General features: G+C 45.1%; 1 protein-coding gene across 1 annotated transcript; it reads left to right on the forward strand.

The window, feature by feature from the left end:
* The first annotated feature begins 626 nt into the window (after positions 1 to 626).
* On the forward strand, positions 627 to 12,700 carry Rbm24 (RNA binding motif protein 24). Its single transcript, XM_048461129.3, has 4 exons — positions 627 to 1,455; positions 2,523 to 2,646; positions 4,090 to 4,144; positions 10,607 to 12,700. The coding sequence occupies exons 1-4, from the start codon at positions 1,288 to 1,290 to the stop codon at positions 10,968 to 10,970; spliced, it is 711 nt and encodes a 236-aa protein (XP_048317086.1). The 5' UTR covers positions 627 to 1,287; the 3' UTR covers positions 10,971 to 12,700.
* Positions 12,701 to 23,767: the final 11,067 nt, after the last annotated feature.

A 23,767-nucleotide genomic window follows, 5' to 3' on the forward strand; every position in this document is an offset into this window, starting at 1 on the left:
TTGATGACTGTGGCAGGTGCAGTCCTACTACTGGGTCCTTTGAAGCAGAGAGCACAGAACAATTGACACAGACACTCTAGGCTGGCTTTGAGTCATTAAAGCTGCTGTTTTTCTCATGCACACCCAAATGGTCGGATGTTTAGTTTTGTATTATTACTAATGTTGTATACACACACACACACACACACACACACCACCGGGCTCTATCCCTTGGTTCCCCCACAGCACCAGCTTTTGGGAGCCAAGAAAACTTGAGATCTCTTTCTCACAGTCCAGACCCCTAGAGGAGACAGATCGCTTTGGCCCCAGGTGTCTGGGAGGGAACCGGCTCTTTACAAACCGCCCCAAGTCCCGAGGGACTCTCAAATCGGTCTTGCCATCGAGGCCTAGCGCGAAGAGCTCTCGCGTTCGGCTTTGGAGAGCCAAGCAGCTCCCCTTCCAGGCCTGTTCTGACTGCTCTGTGTCCCTGCACGAGTCGCCAGGGGTCTTTGCGACTTTGACCAGTAGGAGCAGGCAATAGCAGAGCCAGACCGCCTCCAGCCGTTTCCAACTCTACCCCAGCAACAGCGCCGGAGCCCCAGCCAGGCGACCCAGCGCCGCGCCGTGCGCGGGGAGAGAAGCAGCTGTTCCCAACAGCTGGGGGGCGGCGGCGCCGGGCGCCCCAGGTGCTGTCCCGGCCAATCGCAGGCGTCCGGCCCGCCCCCTCCCCAGCCGGGCGTCGACCCCCGGGCCGCTGGGGAAGGGAGTAGAGGGGTGAAGAGCTGTCCTCCGTCCGCACTGGTCTGGCAGCTCCCCGGCCGGAGGGACCGTCCCCTGTCCCAGCCGGGCCCAGCGCCGCGCCCCCAGCTGCCACCTCCGTGCCCCGGCTCGCGGTGGCCTCTGAGCCTCTCCCGCTTCCACTCCAGATACTCGTTTTTTTTTTTGAGAAACATCTACCTCTTCTGGACTCGGAGACCACCACCCTCTCCTTGCGTTTAATTTTTTTTAACTTCCACGAGGGGTGAGTGCAAAAAGCTCCCGCAGTCCACGACCGCGGAGCTGGTCACCCGGACGATCAGGAGGATTTGGACAGTGACCGGACGCGGAGACGGGATCAGAGCACCCGGGCGAGTGTCGGGGGCCCCGGGCCACTCGGGAAGTCGCGCGCCCAGCGCCCACGCCGCGCCCTCGCCCCCGCGCGCGCCCTCGGCCCCCGGCGGCCGCCGCGCGCTGCGGGAGACGCGGAGCCCAAGGACCAGGCGCAGCCGCAGCCGCAGCCGGAGCCCGAGCCGCGGGGCGGGCGCGAAGATGCACACAACCCAGAAGGACACGACGTACACCAAGATCTTTGTGGGAGGGCTGCCCTACCACACCACCGACGCCAGCCTGCGCAAGTACTTCGAGGTCTTCGGAGACATCGAGGAGGCTGTGGTCATCACCGACCGGCAGACCGGCAAGTCCCGAGGCTACGGATTTGTAAGTTACACGAAAAGAGGACTTGGGGTGGGTAAGGGGCAGCTAAGAGAGGTCCTGGCGGGAAGATCGAAGACCGGTCAGAAGGGATCCTGTGGCCCCAGGCCCCCGGGGGTCAGGGCTGGGGTGAGGGGCAATGTGGGACCTCCCGGGACGCCTCCACTTGGAGCTGAGCTGAAACTTTAAGCGTGACGGGGCTGGGGAGCGAGGGCCTGTGCCTGCCTCGCGGTGTACCGAGAGGACCTCAGACGATGCTCTTTCGGGCAGCCAGAGAGCTCGGGAATGAGAGCCAGGTCTGGGATGTAGAGAGCTGGGAGGGAGCCCCGCACTGTGGCATTACGGGTTTGGAAGCTGTTTGCTAAGTGCTCTGTTGCTTTGTTTAAAAAAAAGAAGAAGAAGAAGTGTGTGTGTGTGTGTGTGTGTGTGTGTGTGTGTGTGTGTGTATTGTGTTGAAGCCTGGGTAGGGAAGAGACACAGAGGATCTCTGGACCTGCCGTTTCCTCTCTTGTCACACCCCTACCTTTTAAATTGCAAAGGTAGATTTTGAAAAAAAGAAAAAGCTGACCCTCTGGCTGTTTGCCTAACTGAAACAGTGCATTAAGCTTCCTGGAGATTTAAAGAGGCAAATTCAGCTGCTCAAAGAGCTGGGAGCCTGGAGCAAGCAGGGCAATCGCTATTGTCGCTGAGAAGTATTTGCCTGTTGGGAGCAACCGGCTGATTTGAGGATGGACTTTGTTTAAAACCCACAGTGCCTCTGGGGTCCGGCTGGGGACCTAGAGGGTACACTGGGAAGGGGGTCAATCCACAGGCATTTCAGAATTGTGGCTTCCAAATCTCTGTTAGGCCCTACACTAGCACCTTTAGGACTTTCTCGGTGGAGGCAGAGGACTCCTTCCTTCCTCTTTTCTTCTTTCTGCTTATTTTATTTTTAAACGGAGGATGAAGAGTTAATGTCCCAATCCCCTACCAAATAAGAAAGGAAAGGAAAGCAAGCAAGCTCAGTGACTTCAACATTTTTCCTTCAGGGGTTAACTGAGGGCTTTGTGTGTATGTCTGTGTGTGTTGCTAAGGTCACCATGGCTGACCGGGCTGCTGCCGAAAGGGCCTGCAAGGATCCCAACCCCATCATTGATGGTAGGAAGGCCAACGTGAATCTGGCGTACTTGGGAGCAAAACCAAGAATCATGCAGCCAGGTGAGCAATGTCTTTCTCTTTCCCCTCCCTACTTCCCACCTATTGGGGGGGGGGGGGGAATGAGCCCTATTGTCGTCCCCAGCCCAGAAAACCCTGGCTTCCTGAAAACCTATAGTTGTGTTTGGTAAAACTTGATCCCAGTGGCTGGTTATTCCACCAAGGCATTAAAGATACATGAGCGTTCTAAGTATGCCTCTGGGTTCTTGAAATGTATCTATGTGCAAAAATAGAACTTAGGTTCCGAAGAGCTTACACCCAGAAGTTACTTCATGCATTTCCTATATGATGAACACATTTTTCTTTTCTTTTGTTTTTTTTTTTTTTTTTTTTTTACTAGCCACTTGTAGCTAAGAAGGTAAACTGTGTGGGCCCTGTCACCACCAGCCAGTAAGCTTTCCTTAGCGTGGTCGGGGACAGTCACACAGTGCTCAGAGCAGGCGTGGCTGCGAGGGCACATATTTTCACATACAGAATACTAGCAATCAAATACTTACACACAGGAAATTTCACCTTCACAGGTTACAGATTGTTTTTTAACTGATGCTTAGCTGGAGACACGGAATAATTTATGAAAATCCCCATAACGGCTAGCTGCCAATGGGATGTAGTGTTTTTGTCTATGTGAAAATGCAGCCTGCTGCTTTATTTGCTACGGCCCTTTATGTTCATTGGCGATAACTCAGTTGACAACAGAGCAAATATCTTCGGTTCCTTGGGCAAGCAACTTCGTTGACTAAATCATGTGCTTTTTCACTAAGCCTTTCCCACAGAAGTTTGAAAAGAGGTTGACACTTCCGTTCATAGGCTTGGCTGTCAGAAAGGGAATAGACGGAGAAATGCCCAAGAACATTCAAAGCTATGTCTTTCTCAAATATCTTCTGTGTGTGTGCTGATCTTAAAAGAATGAATGATGGGGAAATTTGTTTTTGTGAAAATTTTAATACTGTAAATGCCAAATGTAATGCAAATGTAAACTGTAACATAAAGCATTCCAGAATGTTCTAAGTTGTAAAACCTTTTTCTCCTACCCCAGTCTCCCTCACCCCCCACCCACACCACCCCCGCTCATGGGTGGCAGCTCTAGGAATATTTGTGAATTTAACCTCACTGCTGTTCTCGGGTCTCCCTCATGAGTAGTTTTCTCTGATCTAAATTTTTTTAAATCTTTTTTTTTAATGACTGCTAACTAAACTTTGCCATTTCTTTTTTTTAAAGTTTTCCAATCTTAGTCTATCCAAATGTTTATTTAGGATGAATGATAACATTTATAAAACATATTCACTTTTCATGTATAAAGAACATGTCCATGCATAATTCAAAGAGTATCATAGAGTGGTTCTTTCTAAATGAGAATTTGTGGTTGCGGTTTCCATCTGGGGATAGTAAGTCTCTAATCATGTACAAATGGAAAATTTGGTTTTTTTGTTTTGTTTTTATTGCTAGGTTTTGCCTTTGGTGTCCAACAGCTTCACCCAGCCCTTATACAGAGACCTTTCGGGTAAGTCGATTCATCAAACCCTCCGAAGTTTCCACGTGGTCACCGTTTGTTTCCCCGTCTCTTTGTTATGAGCAGACAAGGTCGACGTGTCACAGAATGTTCCGGGTTGTGCATATTTATATATGCTTATGTATTTTTTTAATGTTGATGCTGTAAATATTTTTAGATGAGTCAAGTTATCTGACCAAGTATGCAGTCTCCAAACCAGCCAAATGTTGGGCTTATGATTAACCCAACAAACAAAACAAAAATACCAGGTATGACTTGTGCACAAGACATGTCTCCCACACCATTCCTGCTGTTCAGCTTGACTCAATGTGATTTATCTCTTTCTAACCTGACAGGGCTCGTATACAGTTAAGCTAACTGATGAGAAGGATGCCATAAGAGGTGGACTAGTTCTCTTTGGAGTTAAGCTCTGTAACCAGTAGACTCAGACACACAAGCTCAGATGGTGATTAACCATGCATGGATGTTGGTGGTGTTGTTTTTACTTTTTTCACTCTAGTCCATAGCCCTCCGTGTGCTTTATTTTATTTATTACGGTAATGAAGTGGTGTTGATAGCTAAACTGTGTGCTTTGACTTAATTGAACAGAGCTGTAGCGAGTGTTTTCTTTTCCTCGGGGAAGGGGCTCTTTGCCGTTTGTTTTTGGTGGTGGTGGTGAGCAGTGTTGACTTTTGACTTTGCCATGGGAAGCAAAGGGCCTTTTATTCCCCCTCCTGCTTTTAAGCTATTAGCCTGTGACTTCAATTTAACATTTTTGTAGTGAGTGCTAAATCGTGTGACTTCTCTCTGTAAGAGTACAGATTCACTGCTTGCATGTTGTAAATCTCTGTTTTCTGGGGATGGGCTTTCTTTTGCAATGTATGTCCCCTTCCAGGTCTTCTGATAAAGGTCCAGCGGCTCTTTTCAGGTTTCATTAACACTCACCAGTTTGGGCTCTTCCTCCTCCTTAATTTTGTTTGGGTTTTGTTTTAAGTAGCACAATACTAACTCCTCCTTTTCAGACCTAACAGGTGGACAACCTGCTCATCTATGTGTTGTCTCTGGGTTGCTCTTACCAGCTCCTGAGGTCCCTGTTCCCTTATATAGAACATGATACAGGGGAAGGCCACCCATCAGTTTATCTTGGTCATGAAAGTCTCTCTATCATCCACCTGATCAATATTCTTGTAACTCTAATTCTTTTTTGACTATCCAAGTGGTTTGAGAATTTTATTGTTATCCAGCTTAGGACCTAAGCATCTCCATGCATCACCTAGAAGGCCAGAATCCATCTTCACAGATAGATGCCTACATAAGCATTTCCCAATAGAGGCTAAACCAAAACCAAGTAGTAAGTAGATTTGGAAGAAGCAGGTTATATTTTGATGGACACTTTTTTATTACCCTCTTGTTACCTTAATCTATTGGTAACTCACTCTTAGAGACATCTACAATTTTTTTTCAAAAAAAAAAACTATACTTAAGTATAGCTATGTATCTAAACTCCTTCCAAGCCAACTTGGATATGGACAACAGTAATGAGTTACTTGCAGCATGCATTCCCCTCTCTCTCTCTCTCTCTCTCTCTCTCTCTCTCTCTCTCTCTGTCTTCCTCTTCTCTCGCCTCTCCTCCCCTCCCTTCTGCCTCTGCTGATATTTCATTGGTGTGTACTATCAGTCAATGTAGGACTATAGAAGAAAACATACATCTGAGGGTGTAATGGTGAGCTCAGTCCTGGCCTCCCCAGAATCCTTGTGAAAGAGTGGAAAACCAAATCAATTAACAGCTGTTCCTATGTGTCCATCACTTTAGAAGAAGTTGTGCATTCAATTGTGAGGAACGAGGAGCTGGCAAAGCAGCCAAGTATTATTGATTCAAGTTTAAGAGGAATTCAGAATCTCAAGAAAACCCATGAACTGGGAGAACTGGACAAGTCACAATGGCGGGGGCATAGACTTGAACTAGATGAGGGCACAGGGTGTGTCTAAAAGGAATGATGGGATGGGTTCGCAGGGAGGCTCAGCAGAGAGGCCCAGTGTGTAGAGAAGCTACAGCATACTTGAGAGCCAGCTGGATATATCTGACCTGGCTTTCTCTAGTTCCTTGAGAAAGAAAGTAATTCAAAGAAGGGAACTGCCAGGGTGATAGGTATTATGTGGACATCTTAAAAAGTGTGTTTTGATAGCGCTTTGTTTTTCATCTCTTCTGATATTAACTATCTTTATGGGTAATGATGATTGTTACAGTGTGCATACATTATTTGAACTTGAGATTTAATTTGAAGTTGAGATTAGAAGCAAATAGCATTCCAGGTAGACCAATTAAGGTTTCTCTTTCTTCTTTGAGTAACTCTCAGCTCTGCCCTGATACCAAATCTGTAAGCAGCAAATCACACCTAGTCATCCTAAACGCCATTTGAATGCCATGTTCTTATCTTAGGCCTGCCTGGAAGCAAGCTTGAGAATTCTTCAATTTTGACTTGTTTAAAAAGCTGGTGGGAAGACTATTAGTTTTCTGTGGTCCTTAAATGGCCCCTGGGTTGCCTCAGGTCTCTAAAGACAAAACCACTGACTGAAAGAACTTCTGGGTTAGCACAGAGGGCAGACGGGGAGGAACATGTGGCCGTGATGAACATGGGCCTCTAAATGGTCTCTGTTTGAGAGAGATATTTTCTCATCACCGCTTCGGAAAGGAGATACCCGCAGGTTTGGAGGTAGAGATTTAAGGAGTCGTCTACACCAAGTTAACCGAAGGGAAGCATTCACTGGCCACCCCTCAGTGTGTCCACCATGCATAGAACTGATAAGAGATTAGCATAAATTATGCCATTCGATTCTTATAATAAGCATTTGAAAAAGACACTGTTAAGGTTCTTTCTTGGGTACAGACAGAGCAAGTGCGGACAGGTTGATTAACTCCTGCCCCGCCCTCAGCCCCATCACAGAACCAGTGAGTTTGTTAAGAGTATGAGTCCAAGTTCAGTCACGGTCTGCCTCACCCTGGAAGCTGTGTCCACTTTTTCATCCTCTAGTAATAAAATAATCCGTGCTAGAAAGGGTCTCAGACAGAAGAAGAGAAACGGCAGATCACTGGGTCTCAGGAAGTCTTCATGAAGAAGATGAGCTAGCCCTTGGAAGGAGGGTGAAGATGAGGAAAGATTTTATTAAGCAGCTGCTATTCTAATCACTGGAGGCCCCTCTCACAGAGAGCTTTTTCTTTCTATGTACAGCCACTCTAGGCTGGAAAAATGTCAATCTCTTTCACACAGGAACCATGTGAGATATGGAGAGAACGTGGCCTTCCAAAGGTTCTTGTGCACTCGGGGCTAGAGCTAGGGTGGATGGGTGAGGTAGAGACCAGGGGAGGGTTGGCATCCCGGGTCAAGGGTAGATGGCTTGCGCTAACATGGGATCTAATGATCTGTGGAATATCCAGGAAATAGTAAGATGCCCTGTTGACCTGGGTCCAAAGAAAGGGACAAAGAAATACTAAAAAGGTGTTTCGAAAGCAGATGCACAAGAGGCCCAAGATGCTATCTAAGAGATGATTTGATGTGGTGTTAGGAATTACTGACTCCTCTGAGCGAATGGATGAAGTGAAGACTTGGTCACCAGTCTGCGTGACAGACTGACAGAGCTAACTGGGTATACTGCCACTCTGAAAGTTTGTCACAGAGACTAGCCTGCTGTGGTGGCATCTGCCTGGAATCCCAGAACTCCGGAGGTGGAGGCAGGGTGATCATAACTTTGAAGTCCATCCGTGCTACATAGAGAGACGTTGTCTTTAAACCAGAAGGAAGGAAGGAAATCACAAAGAGAAGTCAGAGGGACCTGAAGAGATGGAGATGAAAGGAAAATACAGTCATTTTTCTTTAATCACCTAAGGTGTCTACTTGGCTCTTGGGTGTGTAGCTGCTCAGTGTGAGCATTCTATAGTGAGTTAAAGGACTAGTGGTTGGTAGAATTCTAGTAGAGGAGGCGTTCTTACAGAGTTCCTTAGGCTACTAAAAGAACCCCCAACACACCCTTCAGCATTTTGCCGCTCTCTGAGACATAAGTCTCTCTGGGGTTCTCTGGACTCCCTTTTCTCCACCATCTTTTAAAGGCCCCAGGTCTTCATTTGCCTTTCAGATGTCTTCCTCACCCTTGCCAGCCTTCATGGAATCCATCTGATCTTCCTGAAAAATTATTTATGTTCTCATGGGGCAGCTTTGTCCAGTTAGAAGTCGTCATGAACATAAGGGCAGAGACAGTAACTCTCGAAGCCATCCTGTTTATTCTCTGTTTTAACACATTCTTCCTACACAAACACTTTATCGTGCCTTTCTGTTTTGTTTTTTTGGTAGAATAAACTTTCTTTGGGCTACGCTGTTATTTGAAGATACAAACCTATCACCTACTGCGCTGTCCTCAGAACGTTTGGAGAACACCAAGGGTTAATGTCTCCCTATCAGTGAGGTTCAGACTAGCAGGCCTTTGCTGCTGATAGATGTTTTACTTTGGCCTTATAAAGACATTTTATCCGCTGGAAACCCTTGTCGCATGACAGAATCAAAAATAGCCCGCTGCAGCCTCTGCTGTCCGTCACCACATGCAAACTGGCAGGAGAGGAGGTTCGCTTAGCTGTGTCTGCACATCGTGGACATATCAGCTCTGGGGACAGTGTTTTATACATAGCCACACCTGTCATCAAGGGTGAGCCAGTCACCTGATCTGCCACAGAGGTCTGAATGTGTGCCTGACCGCGCCTGGTTTCTGATATGCGGTTAAGAAGATCTCCAAGTGTCCTCAGACACACTTGGTGACAGGGTTTCTGCCGGCACTGGGAAAGAGCTACAATTCTAGTAAAATGGAGTGTATTTTTATCTCGGGGAGACAGAGTTCACCACCCTCTCTGATAAATTCATCTTTTCCGCGGATGCTCTTAACGAGGGCTTCCAGTAGAATTCTGAAGAGACAAAGAAAAAAAAAAAACAACTCTGCTTTTGAAAGGCCTGACCGTGATGTTTTGTGTCGAGTTCTTTAGAAAGCCGAAGATGGTTATCTGTGCTTGTGCTACTAATAAGTTGGTGTTGTTGACAGCCAGATAGCATGCCTGAGTTCTATTTTTAGAAAGATAGGGGGCTGTGAGGGAGATTCGTTTAAAGAAAGACAAAAAATGAGCCAGATATCCGAGGTAGCACTTTCTAAATGGGCGGTAACAAGTGGCAGGAAGGACTGCTGCAAAGCATGGGATCTCATAAACAAACCTCTCGTGGTCTATTTTCCTAAACAAGACTCAAGTGAGGTCCTCAGGTCTGCCCTGTATGTGAGCTGCAAATGCAGCATTTAAGATGATCCTTGACTTTTGTTCCATGTCCTTGGCTGTTTTCAGGGTGACCCATAACCACACGCCTGAGCTGTACAAAATGCTAGCCAGCTGGGCAGATTGAAGGCAGGTAGACTAAGAAATCCATTTCTTCTGACTTGGAGGCTAACATAAGAGCTAGCGGACGTTCAGAGTAAGCGTCGCCTTGCAATGTATATCTTCTAAGTCTCTATTAAGTTCAGAGACATTTGGTTGTATTTTCCTGTCCCTAACTTTTCCACCAACCTCATCACCCCAATCCCTTTCTGTCTGTCTTGCATAGAGACACGCAAGCTGGCTGAGCCTCAGTTGCCTGATAGTCGAACAGGTTTGATTGACTGTTCTGTCTTTATGGAAAAAAATTAAAGTAAAAGAGAGAGCAAAAGCGTGCTGCACACCTCTTGGGGAATCACTGCTGGGACTGTTAGTAGCATTTCGGTGGCTTCCCACAACAGCCTCTGAGCCGAGTGAGCTGCACTACTGTCGTTTGAGGGGTGTTGACTGCTGTGTTCCCACACTTGTGAACTTTGACACTCCTGGTTTGGGGGTTTTTTGTTTTATTTTGTCGCCTGCTTCTTTTGTAATTATGATTTTTAATCAGGGTGACTGAGGTTGCCGAGAGATTAATGTGTGCTGAGTCTGCCTAGCGATTTCAAATAGGGTTGCCATGATAGAGAACGCTCAGAGTCCATTCTCCCGCTCACAGCCAGGCCACTACTCCCCCAGAACCGTAATATCAGACAACCTTCTGAATCCTGTATTCCCAGCACGGAGTTTTTTATTTGGTGGCCATATCTTGTTTATACAAACTCAACAAATCCTCATAAAGCCCCTGTTAAGTCTCCCTTCCATACACAGCCTTGGTGGATCATGATCCACTTTACAAACCTGGCATACATGATACTGCATGATTGGAAGTCCTAAGTGAAAATTCTAACAGGGAGAATGCCATTCTGTTTTTGCTGATGAATTTTCTCGAGGGTGCATCCAATGGACCTCTCAAAAAGCAGATATTATGGCAACCCTATGTTGATAGCAACCACTAAATTTGAGTTTGTCTCCATCTCTGAGCAAAGAGTTCCACTAGAGATTACTGTTGTCTGACTTTGTTTCTCGTTTCTTAACAGGATCCCCGCCCACTACGTCTACCCGCAGGCTTTTGTGCAGCCTGGAGTGGTTATTCCCCACGTCCAGCCCACAGCAGCTGCGGCTTCCACCACGCCGTACATTGATTACACTGGAGCTGCCTACGCACAATACTCGGCGGCGGCGGCTGCGGCCGCTGCAGCCGCCGCCTATGACCAGTACCCCTATGCAGCATCTCCGGCTACTGCAGGCTATGTGACCACTGGGGGCTACAGCTATGCTGTCCAGCAGCCAATCACTGCTGCGGCACCTGGGACGGCTGCGGCTGCAGCCGCAGCTGCTGCAGCCGCAGCGGCCTTTGGCCAGTACCAGCCTCAACAGCTGCAGACAGACCGAATGCAGTAGGACCAGCCGTCTGATCAAAAGTCAAAGGGTTTCTCTTTTCCCTCCCAATTTCCCAGTTTTTAGTAGCAAATGAGAGCGTTAATGTTGACTTTAATAGCTTTAAAGGGAGAAGAAGGCAAAGCTATCGGGAAGCAGCGGAGGCATTACTTTTTTCACACTCTGGGTAGTGCTGGGGATGAAGAGGGGAGAATGGGGGGTGGGGGTTTTGGAGGTTTTGGAAGCCAATCCCAAAGAGCCTGAGTTACACAGACAGCCACTAGGACACGATGGCAGGGGTATCAAATGGGACTTCACTTTTGTATCGGGATTTTTATTTTTTGCTCTTTTTATAGTATCAGGGAAGCAAACTGCCTTTTCCAAGTTAGAAAATGCTTTGTGAATCTAGTTGAACCAGGGAAAATGGAGTGAGCAATATGTAGCTTGAATTCTGTGTAATAGTAGATTTTTTTTAAAAAAACAAACAACAAACACGACGGCAAAAGCGCTGGTTGTCCTTCGTCGCAGTCGCCACGGCCTGCAGAGCTAAATGGGCATCGAACAATCAACTTAGGAGTGTGGCGGCAGGTACAGTGGCAGGCAGGTACCAAAGCTGTTTTCTCACCTGTCCTGTGGACTCGTGGGATTGTGGAGCGACTGATACTGTACCCGCTGCTCAGACAATCAATGGCACACACAGTCCGGGAAAGAGTCCATCCCTTGTCCTTGCTGGAGGAGCTTGTCACATTCTAATTCCTCTCCCCAACCTGTTTCATCTGCTGGCCAGGCTTCCGCCACCACTTTTCTATTTATTGTACGGACTGGGGCTCATGGGTAAAGGCAGGCGAAGTCGGCGGATGCTCCACCCTTCAGGACCGCCTGGAGGACCTTTATTTTCTTCCCCCTGTTTTAAATAGTTTTACACTTTTTAGTATCTATTTCAGAGTCCTATTTAAAACTATTTATTAGTGACTGCAGTACCTAAGACAGCAAGGTTCTTGACATTACAATTCTTTGATGGTTTGATGATCATGTCCTTTATAATGTGCCTTAATAATAATCCTATTTAAGATATTTATTTTTAAGTTTTACTATGCTGCACTCTAAAGGAAGGAACTTTAGACGTGACACTGTAAAATTATGTATTCATCTCATGGCATAAGTTATTTAGTAGGTCTAGATGTAGCATATTAAATATTAACCTATTCAACTAAAGATGTTGGCTTGGATTTATTTAAATTCCTATGTGCACTGTTCAAGAGGGTACTCCTACCTGAACGCCTTTGAGCTTATTTTAGTCTTGAGGGTTTTTTCTGTTGTTGTTGATGAGCAGGCTATGTTGCTGGTTCTGTGCTTCCCTCTCTTGGTTGTTTTGCCGCTGAGGATCTCATCACTCGGGAACTCATGACTTCCCCCCTTTCCTTGTGTAGTGCGTGTAGTTTACTAAAATACGGCTTTATATTTTCCTTCTGAAAGTGCGATATTTGCAATTTTTACTCTTAAACTAAATTGAAATACTATTTTACACTGTATTGGACTTTTATACTTGAAGAACTTCATACAAGGGACAACAGGTTAGCGTTTTTATGGACCTCCTCCATTGTCACTGGATTTAAGTATTCCCATGCCAGACAGTGGTATGCAATGGAGACGTGGCTCTCCTGTACAAATTATTTATTTGTTGTGTATATCGCTTTATAACATTTCAGATCTTCTAATCTATTCACTTGTATTAAATATAATTTTTAAAAACTGCTGTTGCGTTGGTTATTTCTAGTTCTGCAGGAGAAAGGAGTGGTTCTCTGAAGGATGAGTTTTCTCATTTTGAGAAAGGCCGGCTGTCAACTCTTGATGCAGCCCAGGATAACCTTCAACTTTTTGTCCTCCCCTCCTGAGCCCTGGCAGTGCAAGCATGGCCTGCCACGCCTAAGATTTCTTGAATTTGGGACAAGCACCCTACCAACTGAGCTACATCCCTAGCCCCCAGCTCCCAGGGCCCAGGCCCCCCTCCTTTTTAACTAGTTTGTTTAACTATGCCTCATGAAAAACTTTCTGTGAACATTAAAATCTCTTGGGGGGGTTCTATTTTTCAACCTTTAAATCAAATTTTACTAAATATCTGCCTTATGTGAGCAATAGACCCCACACACACACACTAAATCCTAAAAGATCATTTGTGTCACTGAAAACTGGTGCTAGCTGGGAAGGAAAAAGAGGGGTGTCACCAGTCCAAACCTGGATCAGCATAGTGCTGGATTCAGATGAACTAAGGGCTGGAGCTAGCCTCAAAATTTCCTAGACACGCCAACAGATCCAAAGGCCCTTGCTTATTTGTTTAAGGTACTAAAGTTGAACCCGGGGCTTCACATGGCCTAGGCAAGTGTCCTACCACTGAACTTCATTCCCATGCCCTTTCATGACTTTTGACAGACTCTCACGTATACTCACTATGGAACAGAAGATGACCTTGAATTTATGATCTTCTGTCTTCAACTCCTAAGTGTTGGGATTGCAGACACGCACCACCACAGTTAACCTAAGTGGTCCTGGGGTTTGAATTCAACCGAGGTCCAAACCCAGTCCCAGCTTTCAGCTTTCCAGACACGGTCCCACCAAATGGCCCTGGCTAACTTTGAACTCACTCTCTAGAGTAACTTTAACTTGAGATCTGCCCACCTTCGCCTCCCTACAGGCCTGTACCACCAGGTCCCAAATTATTTCTAGTAACCCCATTCTCAGTGATATTTTCAGACTTCTTCTCTAGCGGATTGGAACAAAAATGCCAGCCCATAATAGTCCTAAAAGTGTTCCACAGCAGCCCCTTGATGCAAAGCCTAAGATGGAGGGAGGAAATGCAGGCAAGCAATTGCTGCAATACGTTGTAGTGATGGCTAACCCGATGGAAAGTCCCCAGTGCAGATGTTTTACCTTCTAACAATGATGCAGTAATACCTGGTAAGGTATGCATTAGGAAGTCAAGTGAGCAATATGTGTTCAAGAGTCCAGGGAGCGACTGTATTGATTATCTTAAAGAGTACGTGCTATTTCATCTTACTGCGCATAGTTTATGAACTCTTGGTCCTCATGTCTCCCAGATCCATGGTGTATCTTGAACTCTGTTAGTTTTCAATCGTAGAGGCAACAGAAAGATGTACAAAGAGGCCATCATGCTTTCTCACCATCCTCCCATTTGCAACCATTGCAGGTTCAATCGTCCATTGTCTTTCATTTAGAAGAAAATGTAGACCGCAGTTTATCCCCAGTGGGAGGTGGCAACGTACCTCGAGATATCAACCATCAATAGAATCATTTCTGAGCTGCTTAATGCACTGGTGACCCTTTTAATCTTTCAGATTTACGAAAGGTCACTTTGGTCCTCAGCAAGACATCTGCTGAACTTGAAGTAGTGTTTGATTTATTGATTAAAAATAGGTCAGACAGTTCCAGGGAAAGCATATTAAAATAGCCAGACTCAGGAAAACCAAGGGTCTACCTACTCTAGCCAGCCTGTGCATCTCCTTAGAACACTTCCTGATGGATAGGGATGGAAAGATCGGCACTTTCTAATGCTAATGCATAAATTTCTAAAAGGAAATAAAAAATAATATCTAATAAAGAGGAAAGCGATACAATGATGCAGCGTTTCCCCAGACCAGACAGACCACGGGTATTTGAGAGGACCGTATGTCTGAGATCCCAGGTGTGGAAGGAGTCCTTTACTTAGCACAGTGAGTTTCTCTGCTTAGCAGTGAAGTGGTAACCTTGGTGCCGTGAGTTAATGATCCCTACCATAGTTGCTCTGCCTGTCATGCCATGCGGAATAAACGATGAAGGTTCTGGCTTCTCTGTTCTGCAGTTCATGTTGAGATTCAGTTCTCTTTCTGAGATGTTAAGAGGTGAATCCAGACGCGACTGACAAGAGAACAAAGCTCTGCCTTCACCCACAGAGTTATCCATTTGTGGATTTGTGGATTGATGGGTGAACGACCTCTCTTCAAGTGGGTCTGCTATAAAAGTCCCTGTGCTTAAGTCTGGTGAACTCCCATTCTCTGACCACAGGATGCCCTGCAGTGCCTTAAGGGTGCCAGCAAGGAAGCCATCAGCATATGGGCCCCCTCCCGTGTTCGACCAGAACCATGAGCCAAAGCAAACCTCATTTCTTTCTAACATGCCAACTCTGGGGTAGTGTGCTATTGGCAAGAGAAAATGGACTAATGTGGTGGACTAACTGATAGGAAAATATTTTAGAAATTTTAAAGTATTGGGCAAGTGAAAATTAGACCAATACAGTGCAGTTTGGGTTTTGTTATTGTTGTTTTATATTTTTTGTTTGTTTGTTGTGTCTTTGAGAAAAGGTCTTGTGTAGCTTAACTGGCTATAAACTCTTTGTAGCCAATGGCAACCACAAGTTGTTGATCTTCCTGCCTCCACCTCCTGAGTATTGGGGTTCAGGTGAGCACCACCACACTTGGTTTTGTCCAGCACTGGGAATGGAACCCAGGGCTCAGTGCGTATTAGACAAGTAGTGTTCTACCAACTGAGCTACATCCCCAGCCCTAATGATACTAAAATATTAATTTGGTAGCTGGCATCCACCATCTCATTAAAATACCCTTCTAAAGAAGACAAGAATGTGTTTCATGGTGTTCTCTTAATTTCATCCTAATCTAATAATAACCAAATAGCCAAGTTGTACAGTAACAGCAACTCAGAATAACAGTGAAAGAGAGAGAGTCTACCAGCTAGGGGAAGAGGGAGTAGATGCGAAGATTACAGAATGCATCTCTCTCACAGAGACACTCACTATATTTAGTCCCTTCCTCACTCCTGTCAAATGTTCTTAATTCCTTTGGAGTCTTAAAAGCATTCATTAAGATGACAACCTGAGGCTTGGAAGGGGCAGAGGTGAAAACTAACAAAAAATAAATAAATAAATGCTTTTTTCATGCTTACTTTTGTCCTCGCTTCTCCTTCAAGAGCTCCAGACTGTTTCCATGGAGACTCTAACTTTGTCTTAACTTTTGCTTAAGCATTTTGTATAAAAGAAATTCATTTTAGGGTTTGGTTTAGTGGGATTTTAGTTCAATAGTGATTTTTGCTTAAGTCATTTGTTTGCATGACAAGCTCTTTAGAAGTTCTGGTATTTTTAATTGGCATGGTAATTGTACCAATTTATGGGGTGAATATGATGTTTTGTTGCTTGTGTCTATAGTGTTATAATCGAATCAGGGTAATGGGCATATCTATAATCTCAAAATAATTATCATGTGTTGTGGTGATAATATTTAAAGTTCTCTTGGGCTATTTTGAATATGCATCACTTGAAGGGCCTAGGCTCTTTTAAAATATACATCATTGTTACCTCGAGCCACCCCACTGTGCTATAGGACACTTTGAGTTGTATCTATTGCCCAAACTCTCTGACCTGTCCTTTGGCTAGCCAGTAGAGCCTCCCATAGCCACCGTTCTTCCTTCTATGTCTGTAACATCAATTTAAATCCCACATGTGCATGCGACCACATTTTATTTGTTCTTTTATACCAGGCTTACATCATTTAACATCCTCCTGGTTGTTGCATATGAGAGGGCTTCAGCCATCAGTAAGGCTGATAGTATTTAAATAAACACATATAGGCCTCATATTCATATATATGTCTGTACCTGATGATTGAATTGACCAGAACTGATGTCACTCTGGCTGTTTTGCGCAGTGTTGTTATAAGCAGATATGCAGCTATCTCGACTGTAAGGCTGACACTCAGTTTTATTTGGCGTGGGAAGTTATGTCTTGACTAGATCGTTCAGTAGTTCTCATTTTACCTTTGTGAGGAACCTCCACTCAGCTGACTACAGTGGCCAGGATAATTCCCATGCCCACCAACGGCAGTATGGAAGAGCTCTCTGTTTTCAGAGATCTGCCTGCCTCCGTCTCCCGAGTGCTAGTATTAAAGGCCTGTTCCACTACAAGCTTTAATCTTAGCGCTCAGCTGGAGCTTTTAAGTTCAAGGCCAGCCTGGTCTTCAGAGTGAGTTCCAGGACAGCCAGGGCTTCACAGAGAAACCCTGTCTAAAACAAAACAAACAAAAACCCAGAAAATCGAAACCTCAAACTTGGGGTCCTCAGCATGCTGGGCAAGTGCTCTACCAAGCAAATATATTCCTATTCTCCTCCTTTTTTTTTCTTTTAGAGACAGCCATTCTGAACAGAGAGGAGGTGACATGTCACTGCAGTTCTGTGTGGGCTTCTACGTCACGGTTCACATATGGAGGTCAGAGGAGCCATTTCTCTCCTTCTGCCTTACTTGGGGTTCAGGGGTTGAATTTAGGTCGATACTATATGTCTAGGTCAACACTTGCTATGCTATGTCACCAGCCCCCATGTTTCAGGGTGTCTTTGAAGTCTCAGTTGTAAATTATAAGAAGAAAGAAACAAGACCGCACTTATGCAGCCTTTGGTGCATTTACAGCCTTCAGTGTTTTTAGGGAAGAAAAATGATAAGAGTTAATAGAAAGCCACTCTGTACCTTGCTCAGACGTTGACCCCTCTGAACCAGCAACAACCTCAGAGATGTCCCTCATCTCTCCTGTCACTTGGCTCCGGAAGACAAACGTCGTTGCCTTTTTATAACCAACATGGGCCACTAAGCTACTAACATGCTCTAGGCGGACTGGAGCGGACATAACATTCACTTTTCTGCCAATGGAAGCGGTAATTCCAATTATATTGTAGTGTGGACTGGATACAAATTCTAATTTCTTTTCATTTAAAAGCCCAAATAGTGTGTCCACAGAAGGGCACATATCTGAAACAGACTTCCAAAAGGAGTTTTTCAAACACAGAAGTGTAGTCTGACCAATAGAAACATGTACCTTAGCTCTGACTACATAGTGTTATGTGTCCATCTGTCCGTCTCATCCACAGATAAGCTTTTCACTTTTTAAGTGCCCTCACTCTGCCAACTGTCCCTGTAGATGCCTCAGGAGAGGCAGAGACCCGGGATACTGCTTGAAGAAATCTTAGGATTTGTACACTACAGTGATATTTTGCTTAGCATTTGTGCACTACCGTGATATTTTGCTTTAATAAATAAAGCTTGCCTAAGGATCAGAAGGGCAAAGCTAACCCACTAGAGGTCAGGCAGTGGAGGCACACACCTTTAAACCCAGGATTTGGGAAGCAGAGGCAGATGGATCTCTGTGAGTTCAGGGCCACCCTGGGCTACACAGATCAGGGCAGAAATAAATCCAGCTGGTGGTGGCCTACACCTTTAATCCCAGTGCTAGGGAGTCATACACTCTTAATCCCAGCACTGGAGGGAATATAAAATTGGAGGAGAGAGACACTTAATCTATTTAGCCTGCGGTCGTCCAGCCTTGGTAGAGATAAGACTTCTCTAGTGTCTTGGCTACTTTGATTTTCTGGTTTTTGGGTTGAACCCCAATATCTGACTCTGGGTTTTTATTCTTTGTGCTACAATACACTATCTTCTCTTTGCATCTGTTCATGAGAACTCAGGTTTTAAATTTTTTAGATGTATTTATTTCATGCATACGAGTGTTTGCCTGCGTATATGTATGTGTACAACATGCATGCCTGGTGCCCGGGGAAGTTGGAAGAGGTTGTCAGATCCCCTGGAACAGGATTTACTGATGGTAGTGAGACACCGTGGAGGTGCTGGGAACGGAACCCAGGCTTCTACAGGAGCAACCGGTGCTCTAAGCTGCTGCCTCGCTCCAGCCCTAACTTGTCTGTACTTTGAAATTAGAGGAAAGGGTGCAAGGGAAATAGTGGGGACCGGGGACACTCAGTGGGTAGAGAGTTTTCCTGGAATACATGAGGCCCTGGGCTTAATTCCCAGCACTGAATAATCCAGGAATGACCGTGAGCCAGCATAGGAGTAGTAGGGGCTGAAATTCTAAGTCATCCTTAATTAAACAGCAAGTTCCAGGCCAGTCTGGGGTACATGAGACCCAGTCTTTAAGATAAAGTAAAAATAACGAAAAAGGAGCTAATTACAGTTAGCGGCATCTTCTAAAAATAAGCGAAGGGGCTGAAACGATGTGTGAGTTATGTGGGTTGGACAATGTGAGTTGAAGGATGCCACTAGGGTGTTGTGTAGGAAGAGAACTGGTCATTCCTCAAATGGCCAGCTCCTTGATCTGCAGGCCGCTAACGGCATCCTTGAAGCATACCAAGTAGATGCACAGTTTCCTTCTACGGTTTAATGAAAGACTTTCAGGGGGAAAGCTGTTGTTTTAAATTTGTTATTTATTTTTTATTTGTTATTTTGGGCATGGTGCATGGAAACAAGTGTGTGCTTACCTGTGTGGAGTCAGAGGACAACCTCATCTGTCCCCCTGAAGGCAACACCTTTCTTTCCTTTTCTTTTCTTTTCCCTTCTTTTCTTTTCTTTTCTTTTCTTCTCTTTGAGACAGACATTCTCACTGGCCTGGAACTCACCAAGTAAGCTAGACCAGCCTGCCAGCCCTTCTCCCGTGTCCACCTCCTCAGCCCTGGGAGTAGAATCTGAGTCACCACATCTAGCTTACTTATGTAAAGTCTACAAAAAAAAATGTCAAAGTGAAAGACTTCTAAATACCGAACTCTGGAAACTTAATTCAAACTCCAATGCACAATGGACCTGAGGTGTCTCTGCAGAGCTCCTCCATGGTTACCACATGGCACCACCCCAGTCTTGGTTCATTGGCTTTGCACTGCTCATGCTATGCACACACCACCAGCAAACACGGCTGAAATACCTCAGCCGCAGACTGCCCGGAGCATGAACGCCACATACCGTACGTACAAAACATTTTGCTCTTATACAAACTTAATGTCATAATTGTGAGAAACAAAGTTTTTCGCTGTTTCCCTAATTCCATTTCTTTCAGGTAAGTATCAAATTAGTACATCTTTGGAGGGTATTGGGTTTGAATGTTTGACCTTAAAATTTTCTATTTGAAAGCAGGATATGCTGGTGATTATTTGGGTCTGAGCAGCCTGGACAGGAAAGTGCAGTCTCTGGCTACACTCCATGTATGGCACATTTTGTCCATTCATTTGCTAATGATACCTAGGTTGATTACAGATCTTCACTAGTATGGAACATACTCCAATAAACATAGGAAGCAAATGTCTCCTCAGCACACTGCCTTCGCTTCTTTTGGCTGTATACTCTGAGTGGAATTTCTGGATCATATGATAATCCCATATTTAGTTAACTGAGCTCTTGAACTCATTTACAAAGGTTTAGGCGTTTAAGAAAATAAATAAATACAACCACAACCATTTTAATCTAAAGTCTTTAGGAACAGTTATGGATACAAATGTGTACACACACACACACACACACACACACACACGCCCAAATGCGTGAAAACACACACACACATACAAAAATAAAATAAGTCATTTGTGGCTGAGAGTCTCAGGCTCTTAATATCTGTATTTGTACACTCTGCGTCTCTGTGTCAATAGTGTCCTGTTGTTGACAGACCTATGAAGAAATCATGGAAACTTTGTGAGGAAGGGGCCTGCCCCTACTGCCCATCAACTATGTTCGGGGTTCTTGTGTTTCATCCTCATAATAACAACTGAAAGGCAAACTTGCCCCATTACTCCATCAAAGAAGAGTTCAAAGGCAGCAGTGAGTAGCCTTCCCAAAATTATCATGTCGGGATGGCTCAGACCCAGATTTCAATACTGTTGTGTAATATTAGTTTGAGATGTGTTACATTCATTGGTGCTGTGGAATATTTGTTTAATGATGCAAAGATGTGTTGCATTCTTTTATGTTGCATTTGTTTAACTCTGTAAAGCTGCGTTACTTTGCCTGCCTGCAACACCTGACTGGCCTAATAAAGAGCTGAGTGGCCAATAGTTAGGCAGGAGAGGGATAGGCAGGGCTGTCATGCAGACAGAATAAATAAGAGAAGAAAAAAGAAGAGAGAGAGGAGGGAGGAAAGGAGGAAGAGAGGAAGATGCTAGGGGCTGTGAGCAGAGGCTGTGTTTCATTTCCTGGCTGCCTAGACCCAAATAATCACACAGAAGCTATATTAATTACAACACTCTTGGTCTATTAGCTCGGGCTTCTTATTAACTAACTCCGACATCTTAAATTAACCCATTTCTATTAATCTGTGTATTGCCACAATGCTGTGGCTTACCCGGTAATGTTCTGTTCTGGCGTCTTTCTCCTTCAGCAGCTACATGGCATCTCCCTGACTCCGCCTACTCTCTCCCTATATGTCTGTTTGGATTTCCTGCCTGGCTTTATTCTGCCCTGCCTTAGGCCAAAGCAGTTTCTTTATTAACCAATAGTAATGAAAACATTTAGAGCATACAGAAGAGAATCTCACATCAAGGGGCCAACTGCCCAGCTACACAATCAGCCACAGAGTAAGAAGGAAAGAAAAGTATATAGAATAAAGAAAGGTAAAAGCCCCGAGGCAAAACGTAGATGGGATAATTTAAGAAAAGCTAGCTAGAAATAGCCAAACTTTGGCTGGGTATTCATAAGTAAGAATAAAACCCCATGCATTTATTTGGGAGCTGGGTGGCAGGACCCCAAAGAGCAGATAAAAAAAAAAACAAAACAGCTACACAATATGGTGTGTACTATGGTTTAGAGCTATACTGTCCCCAGGAGGACATGTGCTACAGGCTTGGTGGCCAGCTGACAGATTTTGAAGAAGTGGCTTTATCATGAGGACTCTGAATCAATCAATGTGCTAATACACTGATTGTTTCACAATTCATGGCTAATTGGGAGGTAGTGAAACTGTATAAGACAGTGCCTAGTCCAAAGCGTGTGGGCCTCTGTAGGCACATCCTTCAGATTGTGGTAAATCTTGCCCTTCCCTAACCTCTCAGCTTTCTGGTTGGTGTGAGGTCTGCAATCTCTTCTACCACATGTCCTCAACACCATGACGTTCTGCCCTGTCTGGGGTCCTAACCATAGAACACATCAACCATGGACTGAAATACCCTGATCTAGGAGACAATGTGAATCCTTCTTTCCATCAACCATGGACTGAAATACCCTGATCTAGGAGACAATGTGAATCCTTCTTCCCATCAACCATGGACTGAAATACCCTGATCTAGGAGACAGCGTGAATCCTTCTTCCCATCAACCGTGGACTGAAATACCTTGACCTAGGAGACAATGTGACGCCTTCTTCCCTTAAAGCTGTTTTGCTCTGGTGTTTGTCACAAGGATGGGGGAGGAGTTAATAAAGGTGATTGACACCAGTGCTGTGTGCACACCAGCTCATATGTTGGGGCCCGTCTCTCTTTCTAAGAAACCCTATGAATTTCTTGTGTGGTTCCCCAGAGTTACCGGTTCTACCTCCCACCCCATTCAGGCAACCACTGGCAAAATGGAGAGAAATTCCCTCCATGGATTTGAAACATAGGAGAAGATAAAGACAGAAGATTCCAGAAGTTGATAAGAAACCTTCAGCATTTCTCAAATGAATTGGCCTCATTCACAAATGCACACAGATTTTTAAAGGCCTTTAATTGTACTTTGGGCTCCTGATTCTAATTTGGGGAACGTATTTATTAATTTTTTTTAAAAAAAGACCTTCTAGTGTAAATTGCACATCAATAATAATTTAAAACACTCCGCAGGCTCTATCATCTCACAGTGGACAGTGTTGACCTATGGCAGAATGATGTCATCCACTGGAAAAGTGTGAAAGGGAAGCGGGAAAGAGAGGAAGAGGCTGAAGTCCCAGAAGGACTCAGAGGGAAGTGTGGGTGTCAGGTAGCTGTGAGCATGACACGGCTCTCCTAGATACGCACTGGCTTGAGGATTTCTCTGACCCTTCTACAACCAATCTACATCACACGTGTGTGTCGTAGACGAGATGTTGGCTGTAGCTGCTGTCAAACTGAGTCCTGTCTTACCACCGTTCCTTTTACTTGACGTCTCTGGATTTGGGCTACTACCTGCTGAGTGTTCATTTGTGCCGGATACTGTATATGCTAAGGATCTTAAATGGCACAGCAGGCTGCCCATGTCACCTTCATCTTAGAGAACGGTTAATGTGATTTACCCCAAGTCACAACTAAAGACGGTCGAAGCGCCGAGAATGACAGCCGGGGTGTGAATGGCAACTGCTGCCGCGTTGTCTTGGCAGGCTTTCCTGGTGTTTGTAGGAACTGTGTCAGAAAGTCTATGGAGAGCTTGATAAATGAGCTTTCAGTACTGGGTTTGAAACTGAATTCGAGGAGCCCACGACAAGTTCTATACGTGATTAAAACGCTTAATAAGAACCGCGGGACATTATATTTTTCTTTCGTTTCTTTGGCAACGTCTGTTTCCTGACAGTACTATTTATTCCAATAACTAGTCAGTCATGATGACCTCAATCCGCTGCGAACTTGGGAAGCTAGATCACTGTTGTGATTAATGATGAGACGCGTCTGTAAAGCAGTAGATTATAGTAAAAGTAAAATAAAAATAAAGACAAGTCAGGCTGTGGAGACGTTTCAGTCAGTAAAGTGTTTGCTCTGAGAGGGCCTGAGCTCAATCCTCACAGCCCACAGAAAAGGGGCCAGGAATAGACTCCTGTGCCTGTACTCCCAGCACTAGGGAGGTGGAGACGGGAGCATCTCTAGGGATTGACAGACAGTGGCCTGCCTAGCCTAAGAGGCAAGTCCTGGGCCAGCAAAAGACCCTGTCTCAAAAAAACCAGGAGGATAGTACCTGAGGAATGCTACTCAAGCTGGTCTCTTGGCCTTCACATACCCAGGCACATATGTGCACACACATGTACCTGCACAAGAACACACAAATAAAAGTGGATACGAGT

This window comes from Myodes glareolus, chromosome 14 (assembly GCF_982192425.1).
Source record: "Myodes glareolus chromosome 14, mMyoGla1.1, whole genome shotgun sequence".
NCBI classification, from domain to species: domain Eukaryota; kingdom Metazoa; phylum Chordata; class Mammalia; order Rodentia; family Cricetidae; genus Myodes; species Myodes glareolus.